Here is a 20070-nt window from a genome sequence, read left to right on the forward strand (position 1 = left end):
TTAATACCTCGATTATTTAGCATAGCACTGTTAGAAGCGTAAGCATTGAGAGCTTCAAATTTTGTCCTGAAAATTTTGAGGAAATTTACATTTTCTTAAAGTGAGAATTTAGTCCATTCTTAAAATTATAATGCCTCAGAAGTACTATGTATTCACCATATTAGTCTCAGGAGCTGCTCTCAATTTCTGAGGTCCAGCCCCACATCCCTCCAGGCGTGGCCGGTGTAAGAAGCCTCTACCCCCGCATTCCTTATTCTTGTTCTCCAAGGAGGTTTCTCAGGCTCTCGGGACACCTTTTACTCATTGCTCCCCAGGGGAAATGGCTTTGCTTAGCTGTCTTTTTGTTTCCCCACCTTTGCTCTACCACTGTAAAATCTTTCTGCTTAAAATACGGGTTTATTTCCAGTTACAGGGACCCTCTTACCATCGGCCATTCTAAGAAATTCCTGAAATGGACCCAGATAAACAAGGTGAGTACTATTGTCAAGTTTCTGAGCACAGTTTGTAAACAAAAAAAAGTTAGGCACAAATGCTGTATTTTCAGACCTCTGAGTTGCAGAACAGTAGACATTGACATCTGGCTGAAAAAGAAACTTGTGGGTGATTGAAAAGATTTCCTCTTTTTTTTCTAAGCAGAAATTCATAAGCAGAAGAGAGTTTAGTCTATTGTCCCCAAAGCACCAAAAGTAATTTAACAAAAGATTTGTTCTCAATATAATTACACTTTGCTATTCAAGGGGCGCCTGGGTGGCTCAGTCAGTTAAACACCCAACTTCGGCTCAGGTCATGATCTCACAGTCTGTGAGTTTGAGCCCTGCATCAGGCTCCGTGCTGACAGTTCAGGGCCTGGAGCCTGCTTCAGATTCTGTCTCTCTCTCTCAAAAATAAATAAAAATTTAAAAAAATTTTATAGGGACACCTGGATGGCTCAGTTGGTTAAGAGTCCAACTTCAGCTCAGGTCATGATCTCACATTTGTGGGTTCGAGCCCCGTGTTGGGGTCTGTGCTAACAGCTCAGAGCCTGGAGCCTGTCTTCGGATTCTGTGTCTCCCTCTCTCTGTCCCTCCCCTACTCATGCTCTGTTTCTCTCTGTCTCAATAATAAATAAACATAAAGAAATTAAAAAAAAAAGATGTTTAAAAAAACAAAAATAAAAATAAAAAATTTTATAAACTGCTATTCAAATATAGCTTATCTTATTTTTGTATATTTTCTTCTTTACTATTAAATGACATCACTGTACATATTTTAATGTCAGGGTAAGTTCACAGTATTATGGGGGCACAGAGTTGGGGGAAAGGTCTCACAGCTGTCACTATATAAATACTTGATAAATGGATATGGAGACACTAATTCCCCTTTCTACCAATATCTCCAAATCTAGATTCTTAACTTTACTTGCTTTGTATAAAATTCTGTAATATCTCAAGTGATTTATCTAAAACAACATGTGGATGATTCAGATCATCTTTTGGGCTTCTCAAATTTAAGCCCTCATTGTAATAAGCATCACACAAAGTGGTAAATAATCTGTTCAAACCCAATGTTCTCTCCCAGAAGGAATGCCTTCCGGGTTTAGCATGCACCAGAATCACCTGGGGCCTTTGTTAAAATGCCAGGCTTCACCCCCAGGATTTGTGACTCGGTAGGTCTAAACTGGGGTCTGAGAACATGCATTTCTGACAAGCTCCCAGGTTGAAGACGCTCACTGGAAACCCACTTTGAGGACCACCGGCCAGAAATCTCTCCTTCTGGATCATCACGTTAGTGATGATGGACAGCTGAAAGATAGTGTACTGCACTCTCAGTATCAGCTGACACGTACTGATCTGGCTAAGCAAAGATAAGAATCCCTTATAGCAAAAGGTGTTTCCCAAATTGCTTCCATGAGCAAGACCATATGTAGCTTGTGTTATTATTTCTCTAAACATCTAAAACTACTCTCTTCATAGCTTTGAGCCTGATACATCAAGCTATTTCTTCCTTTCTCGAGTTTTCTCCCACTAGCAGGAAAAAACAAAGGGCTTCAGGAAGCAGAGTTGGTAGTGAATCACCTGGGATACTCATTCATTTTCCATGTTGTACGCTGTCACAGCTTGCCGCGCTATGCTGCATAACTTCATCAGATGACACTGCAAAACATAATTTGACAGGAGTGCACTGGGCCAGATGGTCGGGCAGCTACAGAACCGCTCTTTCCCCCACAGCAGCATCTGGGAACCTGCAGAGCCCCTACTTTGCTGATTCGCGATATTCACTTGGTGCATCTGTGAGGAGCCAGGGCACAAAAGCTGGCCAGTTTCCAGAAGGAAAGAAAATGTTGGGCCTTACAGTTTTGTAAACTATTTCCACACAATTATGGCTACTCTCCATCCGTTTTCCTTATCCAGATATAGGGAAGTGGTGTTTCTGACATCTCCATACTCCAACACTGGCCTCATCAGGAAACGGGAAAACATTTTAAAAACATAGGGAAATATTACATAACAAAGGATTTAGAGCAAATTGTAGCTTCTTTGATATCGATGCACCTGTTCCCAAAAGGTAGGGAGGAAAATGTGGAGAGTTCTTAAGATTGCTTGTCTAGTGACATTTTTAGGCACATTCACCTGAGGTAAGTGGCTTCCACTCACAATCATATACCGCTCACTGAATAAGCGTATGTTCCAGGAGAGGCTTCCGGTGTGCTCTAAACCCCAAAGGGTGGATCTGACCTGGTTCAGCACCAGAAGCCCCTCAGTGGCTTAGCATAGTACCTGGCAAGCCATATCCGTATGTGTCACAGCCAGAACTTTTCCCTCACAACCCTCCAGGGCAAGAAACATTATTTTCTAAACCAAAACCAAATCCTTGTAGCTTGGTATGAAATTCAGATTCAGTTAAGTTTGGGAAGGAGCCACGCCTTAAAGACAGACAAAAACTTTGAAGTTTCTTATGCCGAACATCTAATCTCACGTATTCAGAACTTCCCCGACAGGCATTCGCCTCTCCCCTCCTTCAGGAAAAAGAGAGCCATCCCCAGAACAACACTGAAATCAGAATTGGTTTTCAAGGCAAGGCAGAGTCCAGAATGTGTGTGTGGGTCGAGGAGGAGTTGGGAGAGAGGATGAAGTAGAGGATTTAGGAAGTGAGGAATCCCCGCGGTATTTGATGTAACAAAGTCCCTCTCCAATGAACTTGTTCCTCCGGCCACCCAGCACCCATTCGGCTTTCTTCTGGTGAACTAATGCACCTATTCTGCTTTTGAAGAACAACTTGTCCTTGCCCTTGGTTCATGAAATTCTATTAGTATTGACTCAAACTCTCCCATTTCCATGGGTGGCTTTAGTTCTTTGATGGGCCTTTCATGCAAAGGCCTGAGTGGGCTGACTTCAGGGTGGCCCCTTAAACACAAAGAAGCTGTTAAATCTTCCAAAGCAGTAAAAAGAGGTTAGACCTTGGAACACACACCGGAATGGACATGGAGACATTGCCTTTTCATCCTTTGAAGTCTTCCACTTCTGCAAGAATAAGAAAAGAATTTAATATCTCCATAAATTATCCTGCCACATATGTTTGAATCAATCCCAGAGCAGCCCCTTGTTTTGTTTTGCTTTGGGGCCTGCTTAGCTGGGGCCAGCGAGCTGCCCATTTCTAGTCACAATCATGTCTCAAGCACACACACCTATTTATCTGATCAAAATGTAAACTACTTTCCCCAAAAGAAAAAGGAATTAGTCATGATTCCAGAGCTTTCTCTTCTGCACCACACTGTGAAATGGGTGTCTAAACTCTCAGTGCCTGGTAGGGGCTCAGAAACCTTAACCATTGTTGCAGTGGTGTTAGTGTGGTAACTCTCAGAAGAAGGTATATTAATAATTCTTTTCTGATTATAAAAAGAACATTAGCTTTTCATAAGCAAATTGAGGTGATATCAACCCATAGAAAGAAAATAACTATAAATACTAAGAATTCAAGAAACCAGAGAAATCCTCTATGAAGTCTGGCAAATGCTGCTAGAAATTAAATTAAGCACCATGTGACAGGGATTTATATCTGTTTTGTTAATTGCTATATTTTGAAGCCTGGAATCATGCAGGGGCCATATAGTAAGAGCTCAATAAATATTTGCTGAAAAAAATGAATGGATAAAGAGTTTTGTGTTGTTTTCATTTATAAATATATATGTGTACCTCTGACTACAATATATTAACAAAGGTGAGTTTATGTTCTACATAGAGTTTTTTTATCCTCTTCATTTCACAAGGCTGTTTCTTTTTTATTTAAAATGTTTAGTGGTTGTAGAGGGTACCCTCTAAGGTCACTTGCAGCCTAGGACATTTTTGTTGTTGTTCCTAGGTAGGAAAAAGAACTCTAGACTTTGATTTCTCACCTGCAAAATAACATACAGCTACATGATCTCTTGGATCTTCTTCTTGGATGTGGGGTTTATCTAATGAGATGGTTCTTTTATTCATATTTCCTCTTTTCTTTACAGATGCTCTTAACAGCATTGAGAATTACATTTACAGAACAGCCTTCAAATTACGATCAGTGCAAACCCTGTGTCAGTGTAAGTACAGGCTCTCTTTAAAAACTTGAAATCATCGGATCCTGATGTGTGATGGGAAATCCAAAGAGCAAACAAGAACCACCCCCCCCCCCCATGTGAGAGACTGCTAGATCCAGGAGGTCGGATCTGTGCATTCACTGCATTAGTGACAGAGAAGACGGAGGCGGGAGGGGCACACCCTGCGTGTTTTACCCACGTGCAGCTTCACCCACAGGAGAAGATAATTCATGGATGAGGATTTTAATTTAAAAAATTTTTTAACTTGGCTTCTGGACATTTTTTTGTTTGTTTCCTTTTCAGGTTGACGATAGTGACACAAACTAAAATTACAAAACAAGTTAGTTTAGAATCTTCACTTGTAGATTGAAGCATGCAAATTTTAAATTCCTTCTGCTACATAAGATTTGCATTTTGAAATTGTACCTCTCTCTCTAAACATGCAAAAAAGTACGTTTGGATGAATAATCCTTGGGCCACAAATTTTAAAACTATCTCAACAGTTCTTGAGAATTTTTTTTTGGATTAAATTCGTATCTGCTCAAATGCTATAATTTTCTTTTCCTATCCTGTCATCACAGGCAAACTAAGGTAAAATATGGTAAGGAGATTTAGTTAGTAAAAATTATCCAAAATGAAATAAACTGGGCTCTAGCCATGAAAAATGATAGGGATTCAACATCTCTAATAAGTCCTGTATTGCATTACAAAATCTCTTCACATGATATGATTTAAGAAATTTATCATTTTAGACATAAAAGAAGTTGTGTTACACCTATGACATTTCTCCTAAAGGCTGACATTTTTTTAGGGGCACCTGAATGACTCAGTCAATTAAACACCACTTCGGTTCACGTCATGATTTCACAGTTCGTGAGTTCAAGCCCTGTGCCAGGCTCTGTGCTGACAGCTCAGGGCCTGGAGCCTGCTTCAGATTCTGTATCTGACTCTTCCCTGCTGGTGTTCTCTCTGTGTGTCTCTCAAAAATAAATGTAAAAAAAAAACATAAAAAAGAAAGATTTTAAAAAGATTTTTTTTTTTTTTTTACTTAGCAAGGCAGACAAATTCACTTATGAGTATTACTTACTATCCCAGGGATCAACAAAAGGCAAAATATGCTCACTAAAAGTTTACACTCAATTATGCCATTTTCCTGGGGAATTTCTCCATTAAAGAAAGTTAGCAAATGTCTGTGTCAGCCCCCATCATTAATGCCCGAGTATGAACAAACAGCACAATTTGAACTTTTTATTACCCCTGGCATTGGAACCTGAACGTAATTAATACTCCTGGGAATGTTAACAATACACAAAATCAGTATTTTAAAGTTCTGCCTAGAAACGATATCCAAACAATAATCCGAAAACAGAAAAAGTCCCAAAACCGGAGAAAAGGCTCCCGACGGCAGGATCCCAGAGCAAGGGCCCGCACGTGAATCCTGTGCCGAGATGCACGCTCTCCGCCGTCTTCTGTTCTGCTGTAACACAGACCTCGTGGCCGAGGACAGGAACGCCCTGGGCGCCGCGTGCCAGGCCAAGGCGACGCGTTCTGCCATTGAATAACGATCAGCCAGTTTTCGTCCTCCACCGCCTGCAGCCAGGGTTTTATTAAAGTCACATCCTAAAACCTACTTCTCACTTCTGCAGACTCCCTCTGTGAAAGCAGTATCCGAGAACAGATAAAGAATTTTATTATACTTGCTAGATTTCTTATCTGTGAGGCTGATTTACGAAGTAGGGAAACGCGCTGGGTTTTATCATTTCACACACTGAAGCATTTTCAATGCCGGCCGCTCGTGGTGCCACTGACGTCCTCATCTCTCAGATGGTACAAGTGGGTGTTTATTAATTTTGTCTGTTATCCTCTGTCTGCAAGAAACCGTAGGGTTAGCTCTATTTCATTCTTCCTGGTATTCATTGCTCTGTAAAATTTTTAGGAAGCGGTAAAAAAACATAAGAAATAAGCCATTATTTTTTGTAAGCAACTTTGGCTTAATTAAGTGTCTTCCCTGGATAATAATACCGATGGAAGTGAGATCAACAAAAAGAAATATTACTGAGGCAAAGAAGGGGCTTGAAGAGTCTCATAATTCAGCAACTGCTCTTTTATAAAGATCACTGGGTTTTTTAACTTAGGAAATTGCATTGTAACACAATATTCCTTCTTCAGCCAAGCTGCGTACACAGAAAACTATATTTGAACACAAAAGGTAAATTTACTCAATTCACTTAATAAAGACTATAAAAAGGTTTTTGCCACTTTTCAGCACAGTGCTCCAACTTCCTTGGAAGGCTGTTTTTCAAATTTCTCGCGTTTTCCCCTTTCAACTTCATTCTATAAAGCAATATCCCAGAGGTTATACTGGCAATAATCTTATAGCAATGATGTACTCATAGATATACTTTTCCAAAATCAAATCTACTATCAGAATAATAGGGCCTGAATTCTACAGAAGAGATATGCATCCAAATAGTGGTCTTATCTAATTCCTTTTAAAGAAAATAGCTGCCGTTAAAAAAAAAAAGTCTTAATTAAACACCAGTTGACATTTGCTTTATTTGAAGGCTGCATATGAAGGTTTTGTTCCCATTGGAAAATAAGACAACTTTTTGTGTGCTCCCTGCAGTGGACTTGATGGACAGCTCTGTGATTCAGCACGTCCTCCTTCGTCACAGTTTCTGGGAGGCAAGAGAGAGCGCCCTCTCTGTGCAACAGCTCTTCCAGGCTCTCCAGGAGCTGTTTCAGAGAGTCAGGGTGGAAAAGCCAGGCCAGGTGCATCCCCGAGCTTCAGAACTCACTCTGAGCCTTCTCATGGCGATGTATGACAGGTGAGCGTGTGAAGGTCACACTGTGACCTCAAGGGCAGTGTTTAGTCACCACTGGTCATTGACCATTTGCTGTTCCCTAAGGTTTGCTTAAGGTCTGATACCGAAGAAGGTTTCTTTGTTTTCCACAAATGTATTATTCATTCAGGAGGGGAACAGAGAAGCACGTTGATCAGTTTCATTAATATGAGAGACTCAGTGATAGCAAAAAGGGAAAACCAAATCCACATGACTTTTGCCTACACAAACTCATTTCCACTCTAGACATATGCACACCTTTTGCTGGGGTGATTACATGTCCATACATAGAAAAAAAATCACACTTTTCTCTTGAGTTCCTGGTAGCTTATTTGTTTGCTGATTTCCTTGTAAGCAATGATCAGATTTGGCTTTGTTTCGTTTCTCAGGTGCAGTAAGGTTGAATAACCTGTGTGTGGGCAGCTAACCTATTGTCTTAGTGGGTTTGGGCTGCTACACAAACACACTGTAGGCAGGTTGCTTTAAACAACATTTATTTCTCACAGTTCTGGAGGCTGGGAAGTCCAAGATCAAGGTGTCGGCCAGTTCAGTGTTTTGTGAGGACTAGCTTCCTAATTCACAGAGGACTACCTTCTCACTGCGTCCTCACGTGGTGAAAGGGGTGAGGGAGTTCTCTGAATTCTCTTCTCTACGAGCACTAATCCAGTTCACGAGGGCTCCACCCTCACAACCTAATCACCCCAAAGTCCCACCTCCAGATTATATCACATTGGAGGTGAGAATTTTAACATACAGATTTGAGGGGGGCCCCAACATTCAGTGCATTGCACCTATAAGCCAGTTTCGACTGTGTCAAAGGCTTTACTATGCATGCCCTAGACCACATGCTGTCTCTCTGTGCGTACGTCTAAGTTTGTGTCTAGGTATGTGTGTGTTTTCCTGGCACTGGCATCCACCATTCTTCTGTCCCATTTCATTCTGTTTACCTTATTTGGTCTTGACTTCATCCTTTAGAATGGACTTCTAAAAATCATAGTAAATATAAAACATTTGGAAAGTACAGAAAAGAATAAAGAAGAAGAAAAGTCACCCCAAATCCTGCCTTCTGAGGCAACCACGGTTTAACCATCTGGCAAAGGATTAAACAAAAGGAAATAGTGTTTCCTTTTCCAGTTTATTCTTTCTTTTTTATTGCATAAATAATGTATCAACATGTTTTCAAGCTGTTTTTTCATTATTTCAGATTCCTTAAACATTAAGCTCTCGACTATCATTTCTAGTATCAACCTCTGCCTCTAGCAATCCTCCTGCCTTTGAGACATTGCTCGGCAGGTTGGAAACGGCAGAGCCAGTAAACCAAGGACGAGTGGGCTCTAAGTGAGGGCCCGTGAACTGGTGGATTTCGTGTACAAATGCTTGTTCCTTTTGTCTTCCTCTTGTGCTTGTATCTGGTTTGCAGACATGTGGATCCTAAGGATGTGACACTGCCTGCTCCCTGAAGACAGGGCGTATCCCTGTTTCCCTGGTGCCTAGTACGGTGCTTAGCACAGAGGAAGCACCCAGTAAATATTTGTTGGGCACATGAATGAATGAATGATGAAATATCTTAATTCCATTTTCAGTCTGTCAAAACCTCGATATAGGAAAACAGACCACGAAAAAGTGAACTTGGAACACAACGTCAGAAGTGTCCATTAATAGCGATAGTTTTTATAACCCGCGTCACCCAGAATCATCCTGCCTCTCCCATCCTTGTCTCTGCAGCACAGGAAGAGGACTGCTCAAACTTGTACCCGCGGCTGCTGCCCTGATCGCTCTCTCCGGGGACAGCCCTCTTACAAAATACAGAGGTAATACACACACGAGTTTGAGTGTATCAAGTGCAGTGACCTCCAAATCTCCAACTCGCCTCTCCTTCACTCACTCCCATTCCCTGCCACATGGCTCTTGTTTGATATGTACTCAGCATGATGAAAGTCTTCAAGATGTCCATCTATATTTTGTCAATATTCATGACATTGTTGTCCTTGCTCCTTATCTGTGTGGGGTTATCCAGACACAACTAGTTATTATTCCTTTAAAGACTGGGACTCTCCTCCCATCGCCGTTTACCAACTTCATGGTCTTCATCACTGAGGTGCTGAATTATCAAGAGGTTGAAATGTGGATTGCTTTTCATTAGCCATCATATAACCTAGTTTGAGAAGCCTTCAAAACAGCAAGCAAATAAGAAATATAAGTCTCCCTTCCATTTCCCTTCATATTTATAAATAGTTTAGAATTCAAGGCACATATTCTTCAAAGATGTATTGCAAGTATTCAATTTAAAGATTTCTTTTTCCCCTTGTATGTCCAGCTCTTTTTCAGCTCTATGCAGAAAATAGCAAGGGAGGTTATGATTCTGGGGCACGCATGACTCGAAGGGTTTTGAGAAACCTACTAACAGATCTACAGCAGGTAAATCTCTGATACTTAAGAATTCTTAATGTGTTCCACTTATATTAGCCACCTTTGTTATTAAAGAATCTGATTTTCCACTGTGTTAATTCTATCTTAATATAGTTCTCCATGCAATCCCTCCTCTATAGCCACTGCTTTATCCGAGCACAGGCCTGATCTTTTACAGTCACTTCCTAACTGGTTTCCCCAACTCAAGCTTCTCCTCCCTCCAACTCTGCCTCCACTCTGCTGCCAGGGACTTTTCCAAAATGCAAATGTCATCCTCATGCCTACAGTTCCTCATTGGCCATCCGTGTCTATAGAACAAAGCCTAAATTCCTTAGCATCATATGAAAAGCTTTCCTGGGGTACCTGGGTGGCTTATTCGTTGGTTGAGTGTCTGACTCTTAATTTCGGTTCTTCATGTCTTGCTCTGTGCTGAATGTGAAGTCTGCTTGAAATTCTCCCTCTCTCTCTCTCTCTCTCTCTCTCTCTCTCTCTCTCCTCTATTTATTAAGATGATAAGATAAGATAAACAAAAGAAAAGCTTTCATGATTTGACCCAATCCTTCTCCTTTCAAAAATAGGTAAAATCATGATTTTTATAGGAATACAAAATGAACATGTGTCCGAAAATGTATTTAACTTGTTAATTAAAAGAAGGCATCAGTCAGGTGTTATAAGTAGTTAAAAGAAATAGCCAAAGAACAGACAAACTGACAGATAGGGATATTAAAATGAATTTGCAAGTGGATGCAAGACAGGCTTTTGGGGGAAGAGGCGGAGGTTGGTCCTCAACCAGGATGGAATTTATTTGCATGTCTGTAAATGAGAATTGTATTTCAATCAGTTTTCTTCTACAAGTTAACTTTAATTTTCTATAGAGTTGTAAAGTAACCTAGTCACATGGTATGTAATGACACATGTCTCTATAGGGTTGGGAATCACCATTGAAAATGTATCCGGTGGTTTCTTTTGCTTATTCAACAGTGTTTCATTTTTTCTTACATTTTGTGCACTGATTTCACTCCTTTGTAAGAAAATCCTTACTCTGCCCAGCATGTGCCTAGTTCTCCACGCCTGCCTTGTACTCTCCCATCTCTCGGCAGCAGCGCTGCGTCTCCTTTCCCTTGGCAAACACTGTTCATCGCTCAAGTCATTCAGATTATTAGTCACCTCCTCACTAAAAGCGCTTTAACTCCCTGTGCATAACCTTGTTGTCAAATTTTGTTACAATTATTGCCAGATATGTGCCTTCCACAGGATGCTGCTTCTTCAGGGGAAGAATTATATTGCATTCTTGTTCACGTCTTCAGTGGCTTAAAAAGTGCCTGGTTGTAAGGCGTTCAACAAATGTTTAATGAAAGGATAAATGAAATGCAGTGCTGAATACTCAAATAGTTAAGACTTGCATCATTTCCTCTGCTTTAAGAATGTACAAATGTAATATTGTTTTTATCCTTGCTAGGTAAGGGAATTTAACCTCCTTAAAGTAAGTATATTACTTAAATGTTAAAATGATATAAATGATGTATCTGAGCAAGAACTTCCACAAATGGACTAAGCAGACTCCAGATTGTCTTGTGTGGAAGTGGTTGGTGTCCTAGTGCACCTTCTACCCATTTCGAGAATGTCCCTGCTTTTCTGCCAGCCCGTGTAAAACCCCCACACTAGGCTCTCTGCCGCCTAATAGCTTTCTGTCATTTTTCTCCTGGGTCTAGGCTGTAAAAGAGAAAAAAAACATTCTTTTCTTCTACCCATTGTAAGGTTCTCTGGCTGGGGCCCTGTAAATTTGACTGACAACAGACAGATTAACCAGAGGAGAACAAACAGAAATGTAATAACATGTATATGGTACATACACATGCGAGTACCCAGTGCTGAGTAATTCGAAGGGATGGCTTACAGATAATCTTAGGCTAAACAAAGGGAAAGGGTCCTAGGCTTCCTGATGGAGAAGGAAAGTTATGAGACGCTGACCAGGAATAGTTTGGTGAACAAGGGTTGTTTAGTAACATTTGTTGTGTGGATTTAAGTCGGTCCCTTCTCCATTGATCAGAGTTCTTAAGAGTCCTCCTCTTTCTGGTAGGGACAGGGAGACACCTTTGGCAGATGAAAATTTCCTTTATAAATGCACATTTTCTTTACGAATTAAAACATGTGCCCTGCTTCTAGAGCTGTTCCCATGACTGCCGGTTTTTGATAGCCTTTAGCTCTAAATAATCCATATGCCAAAGAGGCACATTTTGGGGTGGCATATTCTGGTACCCTTCAGGACCAAGAATTCTGGGGATGGTCATGAAGGGGGTGAGTAAAGAGGAAGATGATCAGAACTCAGGACAGGGAGTATGGTTTAGAAAAACCTATCCATAATTACTTGTGCTTTGAACTGGTCTTAATATCTTAGGTTCATATTGATGTTTAATTTATTCTGGAAATTCCAAATACTGCTCAATAGGTTCACATTTTTTTAATGGAGTAATGATTTCTTTTTTAATTTAGAAGGTTAAACTTCAGACATAGCCGTTGGTGATGGTGACACAGGGCTCCCACTCACCCTTGGGCATATCCGCCATAGCAGAGGCTCCTACCCAATGGTCCTAGCGTCTCAGAACTTGAGCTAACGGGGAGTCAGGGAGATTAGAAGAGTCTGTCCATCCATTTATGCATTCAGACTTGTAAGACTAGAGAGGGCTTAGGTGGATGTCATGAAAGTAGGTGGACAGAGAGGCATTTTCCTTCTCCCACAGAAATCCTTGTGCTCTCTCTCTAACTACTGTAGCTAGCCCGGGGCCGGCACCCCATCCAACAAGTCCTGAAACTGCCCTTGTTCCTGGCTCCACTGAGGTCAATGAGCTGCTGAAATGGCAGCTCAGCAGCGCTCTGCCCGCCACCCGTGCATTAGTACGCTCCTGAGAAAACTCTTAGGAAGGTGGAAATTTGCATAGCAAATTATCATCCCATTGCCTTCCATTAAGAACTCAGAGATGGATTCCCATAGAAAATTCCAGGCCCCATCCTGTGTTTCAACCCCCTCCCCTAAGAATCCTAATTATCATTTCAAGTGGCATTCTGCCTGTGCAGTGTTCCATAGCACACCTGCAAGAAATTAGTCAAATGGACAATTAATCCACAAAATTTTCATGCACACACTTCACACCAAAAATGGAGGTTAAAGCCTCCTACAGAAGTGAGTTTTCTTTTGACCGATGGCAGAATCAGAGCCGGCAAATCGACCCATCTGATCTCCTTCCCTTGTTTTACATGATGTTAACCCCCTTTCCCAGGGCTCAAGAACACCCTCCAACTAATTTTCCAGTTAGTTCATCAGCACTCACAGGCCAAAAGATGGGTAAGGAGTCAGTTTTTCAGACAAAGGCCAAATGATGTAGGGAGTAGTGACTTATGTTCAGCTGGTGATGGGGTTATTATCCATTTAAAGTACAGCCATCTTGTCACTGTTACGAAAATGTTTGTTGACTCCTGCCTGGCTAATTGTCAGCAAAGTGGTTCTAAGTGCCATTTTGCTGATTAGAAGACTGTTTATTCGAGTTGATGGACTCAGCAGGGGGGGTCTTTGAAATTACTTTTGAGCTTGCAGGAGATGCCTCCTGACAGCCAGTGCTGTAGAAGACATCAGACGTGAAATTAGGACTTGCGACCAAATGGGCATAAATGGAGGTGACAGGTACACGTATTTGTGCATATAGATAATGTCAGAACCAAGTCCCTGGCCATCTTGGCAGTCACAAGGGGTTCTTAGTGCCTTAGTTAAACTCCTTTGGTGATCATGATTGAAAGGTGGAAAGCATCGAGTGAGGCAGTGCAGATGGAGCCCGTAGAAAGCCTACAGCAGAAGTCAGAAGGACCAAGCTTTGTGAGCACCCTCAACAGAGTAAGGAGTCTTGAAGCAAGATCTCAGTTCTGCAGCTAAACCATTTTTTTTTTTTTACTCTGAGCAAAACAGTAAATCTCAGTGGCTTCTTGCTTTCAACAAGGATGATGATTACTGCCCTGCCCCAGAAACGGGTGCTTGCTGAAATGATATCAAAGTGTTTGCAAAGGTTTTCCTTAAAACTGCTCTGAGTATTAATAGAGTATCATTGTTATATGTAATTCACAAGTAAATGAGGGTAAAGAACAGGGAAAATAATTTGATTGGCATCGTAAGAGGTGAAACAATGGCAGCTGTCCCTGGATCGCCCCAAATTGCTCCTCTCACCCTCCTCCTTCCTCTCAGCCCCACTTTTTCCCACTTGTTCATTCATTGTCTTCATTCAGACGCTGCACAAAACCCACAAATTTCTCGTCTGCTAGGACTGGGACAGTGCATCCGGTCTCAGACGCCAAATACTTGTGACTCCGTGGCTCTAAGCACCACCACTCAGGTGTGCTGATTCCAGTGGTCACACATTTCTCCGTTTTCTCACAACTGACATCTCACCTTTTATAGATCCCAACTGTCGTGGGGGAGAGTCGTGCTCTGTGCTCCGTGGAAAGTGCCACCCGCAGCTGTTTCCAAGGGGTGAGTACCACACAAATGTCCCTGGGAGTTGGGGGAAACATGTTTGCTGCCCAGTTCAAATTACAGAACTGTTACCCCACACAGTACCCCAGACAACCTAAGATATAACCTTGTCTTGCGATGTCGGGGAGGGTGGGGGGCGCTCAGTCAGATAAGCTTCTGACTCTTGATCTCGGCTCAAGTCCTGATCTCATGGTTTGGGAGATTAAGCCCTGCATCAGGCTCTGTGCTGACAGTGAGGAACCTGCTCAGGATTCTCTCTCTCCCTCTCTCTCGGCCTCTCTTTTTCTCTCTCTTTCTCTCTCTCTCAAAATAAATAAAACAAACATTTAATAAGAGATATAAACTTGCCTCTTACTTTTCATGTGATAAACTTCTTTGCCAGAGCTGACCAGAAACAGCCAGAAAAGAAAATGAAAATTCATTTGCATCTACACTAGAGACCAAAGTCATGCTGGAAACACATCTAAGGGAGCCATTGTTTTCCAGGTGTTGAGCCCAACAATCAAAGAAGAAAAATTCCTCTCTTGGTTACAGTCTGAGCCTCCCATTCTCCTGTGGCTCCCAACATGTTACCGGTTATCTGCCACTGAAATGGTCACTCACCCTGTTCGGTGTAGAATCTGCAGGAAGTTCCCCATCACTGGACCGAGGTAATTATCAGTATTTTGCAGACAGTCCTCCAAATGGGTCTGGGGGTGGAGCTGCGTCTCTCCAAATTCTTGTTGAGGTTCATCTCACACATCTGGAACTCAGTGGATATTTTGGAGTCAGTCAGTAATTTTCTGCATAAGGGATCCTGGTTGACAATAAATTATATTTTATCTTCTATAATTAATGAAATATATTAAGGTCTTCCCTTGACACATAGTCTGATCAATAGACATTTTTATTTCTCTGAGAGGAAGATGTGTTTTCTTTTGTTACAAAAGAGATATGTAAATTTAATTTAAATATTTAATTTAAATATTTAAATATTTTGGAGCTATTCATAAGAATGACAGTAATAATAATAGTTTCTGAAGTGTTGAGTGTTAGGCTGAGTGGCTCACGTGGATCAGTTCATTTAAGGACTTGTTAGAACCTCTATAAAAGGTGGCATTATTATCCCCAATTTGCAGAGAAGCTAAATGACTTGCACATGGTTAGCAAGTAGCAGATGCTGACAATCTGGATTCAGAGTCCCTGCCTTGCAACTCTGATGCTATGCTGCCTCCCAGTGTAGACAGCTGGGAACAAGGTCTCAGGATCCAAAGGAATAATCAGGTTTAATGGGGACAGCTCACCCCAGATCTTCGCTCTGCCTAGAGGAAAGGGCAGATTTGGAAGCTAGGTTTGGACATTCAGATCTTTCCATGGCTTTGAGGATGACAGTCAAAGCCCCACTTTAGGAAAAGGGTGCTGTTGGTCTCCCATAAATAAAACAATGAAGAAGTGAAATTAAAGTGGTTAAAAACTTGGGGAGGAAAGAAGGAAACCAGCAGGTCTAGGCCGGGCACAGGGACTCCATTATCATGGTGAATGAACACAGGTAGGGGCTGAAGGCGGGGTAGGACTGAATTGCTAAGAAAATCCAGTTGCCAAAAACAAGTCAAAGAAAGAGGTGTCCAGAAGGGGTACAAGTGGGGACTTGAGGACTCTGTTTCTCTTCTCATCCTATACTTCCAGACCTTAAGTAGGCCAGACGGTAGACGTGCTCCCCCTGGATATATATTACACCTGCTGGGTCCACTGCCAATCTGGAAATCAGGTTTTAGTTTTACCAAGAAAATGACCTGGGTTTGCAGAGAATTCTGAGGACGTGGTGAAATTTCACTCATGATAACTGTACTTGGAACAATAAAACATATAAATGAAAAGGACTGTTGGAAACCAAGCAAACGAAACCAAAGAAATCTCCATACTACAATGAAAAAGAAACTCTTTTTATATCAGACAGTGGAGGAACATGAATATTATGTATCATGTTATATACAACCAATAAATAAGTATTAATTAAGTAGTAACTACATGTCCTGCCCTCCACCAGATACAGAATTCACTTTGCAATGATATAAAACACAACGTTCACATTGAAATATTTCAAAATTATTGTGTATAACATAATGCAGATATTATTATTCCTGTTTTACAAAGGAGCCTCAAAGAGTTTGAATGACTCAGGTAACATGAGGGCAGAGACAAGAAGGGCCATACTCTACATTTTAGACTACGTCACTTTCTATTGAGGATGAAATGAAGCTTCATCTTGGAAGTGCCTCCATGCAAACCGTCTCTGCTACTCGGCATCCAAGGAAGGCAATGTCCAGTTCTCATAGATGCAGAGCTTGCTCAAGGCCATTAACCTCTTTGGACCTCGGTTACTTTATAAGTAAAATAAGGAGAGCTAGATCCAATGGAGTGCTAGACTTCTTTTAGCTATAACCTTCTGAGTCTATTAGAAATTGAATGTTTTACAGTCTTAGCCTTAAACTTGTGCTTTTGACTCTCATAAACTCCAGCAATAGCCTCAAGGCTTTAAGTTTTAGTGAGATGAAGAAGGTCATTTTAAAGCAGCAGTGTTTGCAGATCTGGAGGTAACAGGAAGAGGGCAAAAGCTTAACCTTCTAAAGTAAGAGGAGGCACAAAGATCAGAGACTGTTCATAGCCAGTGTTATATTTTAGCAGAATGTGTCATACTTATGCTCTGTAATAGCCATGTAAGGTTGGGATGAGACTGAGGAAAAAAACCCAAACTTGGTTCTCTCTTGGTAAAGGCATCAGCAGATCAATCTCGTCATTCACACTATGCCTTTTCTCATACACCTGTAGGTAGCTGCTGAGCATAAAGGGATTAGTGCAAGATTAGGGTCAGTATATTGTCCTAGATGAGTCAACTGCAACAATATGGCGATGCTGATAAAGTAGCCAGCACAGGTGCTCGTGAAATAATACTTATACAAAATGTTATGTTATACATAGCAGAAAATAACGTCTAGATCTCTGATCTTTGACAAACCCTCTCCTCCTCTCCTGACCAGAGGAGATTTAAGGATGTCACTGTTCCTAAAGAAGGACTGCAATGTTGATGTGTTAAGAAGCTTGGATGTGGTGGTCACTCCCCCACACTCCGGCTGGAGGAGCTACCCTCCCTCACTGCATTTCTTTTCTACAGAGTTCTAGAAAATCACAAAAGCTTATTTTAAATTCTTTATCTACGGCTTTATTTTCCCCAATAGCGTGTAGGAACGCAGGTCCAGCATTATCATATCTTGAAAATTTTCAAGAGAAGTCGAAAGTCAGAATTTACTAAAATCTCCTAGTTTTGTTTTTTAACTTGGCAACTAAATTCAAAATATCTGAATACACTGTGCTACCACACAAGATGCAGCCTTAGGCTTAGAGGTCTATCTTAAGGGTAGTAGTACACAGTACCTTGTATACAGAAAGTGTTTGGTATATTTGCGGAGGCATGAATCAGACTTCTCTACTATAGTTTGTTGGATAAACTATGTTAATATAATGCTGTATTATAAAAATACTATCAAAGGAAGATTTTTTTTAATTTAAAAAAGAATTTCAGAGTCACTTAACATCCCTACAAAGTTTGGGAGAAGTTTTACACTTACTTGATAGCTCAGATATCTCCTGAATGTTCTGGGGTGCTCATTCTCCACCTGAGCGTTATTTTCTTAGCTCATGAACTAGTCGTAACGTTAGCCTTACTTCCATTTTAATTGGCAGATACCGCTGTCTGAAGTGTCTCGACTTTGACATCTGCCAGGCGTGTTTCTTATCTGGGCTTCACAGCACATCCCACCGGAAGGCCCACCCTGTGGTTGAGCACTGCGTCCAGGTAACATCCAACACAACACACCAACTGTTCATGAATCGTGCTGGCGGCAGCAGTTAACAAGCTTTCCCTCCGGTAAAACCACAGATTCTGCTTTCATTCACGATAATATGTGAGACTAAGGAAGTGGTGGGGATGCCTGAGTGGCTCAGTCAGTTAAGTGTCCCATTCTTCATTTCGGCTCGGATCACGATCTTTCTGTTTTGTGAGTTGGAGCCCCCATCGGGCTCTGCACTGGTCAGAGCAGAGCCTGGTTGGAATTCTCTCCTCTCTCTCCGACCTTCCCCTGCTTGTGCTGCTTCTGTCTCTCTCAAAATAAATAAATAAACCTTTTTAAAAAGACTAAGGAAATGGCAAACTCAACCTTAAATGTCTCTCGATATAAATATGCTTTCTTTACATTATAGATTTTATTAAAACCTACCACAGACAAAAAAAGGCCAAACACACTCAGGACGAAGCCACTGACCACACACTCTGTTGCAGACAATATCTGAGGAATAAGAAGGGAGCAGCATTGGAAGTTTATTCAAAGAAAAGGCTTTGGTTTGGTAAAAATGACGAAACTAGGCTTCTGGTTACTAGTGCATTTGGGGGGAAACTTCTTTTAGCATGTGTTATCCTGAGCCCTGAATTTCCAGTATTTTTGCTTTAGGAAAAATGAAAGAGAAGGATTATTATCTCAGTTTTGACTGAAAGAATATTAAACTAAGACTTCACAGCTGCCTTTCAAATTATTTTTTAAGAAAATCTAAATACTCAGCAAGAGAAGTCTTTTGAAGAGACAAGAGAAATAGAATAGTAAATTTTGAGCAAGGGGCATTTTTATTTTCCCAGAAATAACACTTTCTACTCATTACTAAGTTCCCACAAATCCATTTCTACATATAGATTGTGTCCCCTTCAAATACAGCAATGGGATATTGATTAGCTAGACTTATGGAGGACAGCTTTTTCTTGTTCTCTCTTTAACACGAACGGTCCACAAAAGTTAAGTCCTTAGATCTTGCCAAAAAATTCCAGTGGGCGTTGTTTTATGAAACTTAAATAACCCAGATGATGGGCTGTTTGTTGGCGCGGGGAGAAATAGGGCTTCTTTATGTTAGACTGACACCGTGTGGTCACTTTGTTATTACACTTCAGATTGCAAGAGCCGAAAATCTTTTAATAAAATCCCTTATTCCTTTGTTCCTTTTGGCAGAAGTTCTTAATGTGGGGTTGATGGGTGGACTTCAGGTGGTCTGCAAATCCCCTGATATTTTGTATGGAATTAAAAATATGAGCCACTTTTCTATAGATAAATCCACAAGTGACCATCCAGTTCTGAAAGGAATCTACACCCCAAATGTTAGCAGCCCCGGACCTAGCCCTGTTCCATATTCCTTCTAGCTTTAGCATTCCAGGTTACTGGATGGCTCTAAAAAAGAGCGGTATTTGAGTGAGTTGAGTGGTCTTTAATTTGGAAACTTACACTATGCTGACAAGTAGAATGTGAAGAAATGCAGGTCGTAAGGAAGTAACATGACTTTTCTAAGGACGTAAAAGTGAGTGAAATAACTCCAGAAACTTTCATGGTGGCCAGTCCACTCAACTAAGACAAAAAGACCACAGTTAGACAGATAGGACCCGTTCTTAATGTTGGCTGTTCCAGCAGATGCCAGCAAAGGAGAGTACAAAACTCCTCCTCAAGACCCTCAGAAACAACCTGCTCCAAGGGCGCTGTGGGAGGAAAGGAGCGTTAAGAAGGCAGTGGCTGCTGGACCGGGTGACCCCGAAGGACATGGCTGACCACGCACAGGCCAGGTGAGTGTCCATCAGTGACAGTCCTGCAGGGAAGCCTCCCAGGAGCCTGGGGAACTGAGTTATGCAGCCGGCACAACACACACACACACACACACACACACACACACACACACACACA

The 20070-nt window shown here is 41.3% G+C and overlaps 1 protein-coding gene across 1 annotated transcript in view; it reads left to right on the forward strand.

Annotated features, from left to right (window-relative positions):
• The first annotated feature begins 451 nt into the window (after positions 1 to 451).
• The window catches only part of DYTN (dystrotelin), a 52781-nt gene continuing 33162 nt past the window's right edge, over positions 452 to 20070 (forward strand). Inside the window, exons 1-9 of the mRNA XM_029933980.1 lie at positions 452 to 470; positions 4478 to 4552; positions 7176 to 7377; positions 9118 to 9203; positions 9710 to 9810; positions 14246 to 14317; positions 14807 to 14970; positions 18041 to 18152; positions 19804 to 19952. Of these exons, the coding sequence (XP_029789840.1) occupies positions 452 to 470; positions 4478 to 4552; positions 7176 to 7377; positions 9118 to 9203; positions 9710 to 9810; positions 14246 to 14317; positions 14807 to 14970; positions 18041 to 18152; positions 19804 to 19952 (980 nt within the window). The remainder of the gene's footprint in view (positions 471 to 4477; positions 4553 to 7175; positions 7378 to 9117; positions 9204 to 9709; positions 9811 to 14245; positions 14318 to 14806; positions 14971 to 18040; positions 18153 to 19803; positions 19953 to 20070) is intronic.

The sequence above is a fragment of the Suricata suricatta genome, chromosome 3, assembly GCF_006229205.1.
Source record: "Suricata suricatta isolate VVHF042 chromosome 3, meerkat_22Aug2017_6uvM2_HiC, whole genome shotgun sequence".
Classification (NCBI taxonomy): Eukaryota; Metazoa; Chordata; class Mammalia; order Carnivora; family Herpestidae; genus Suricata; species Suricata suricatta.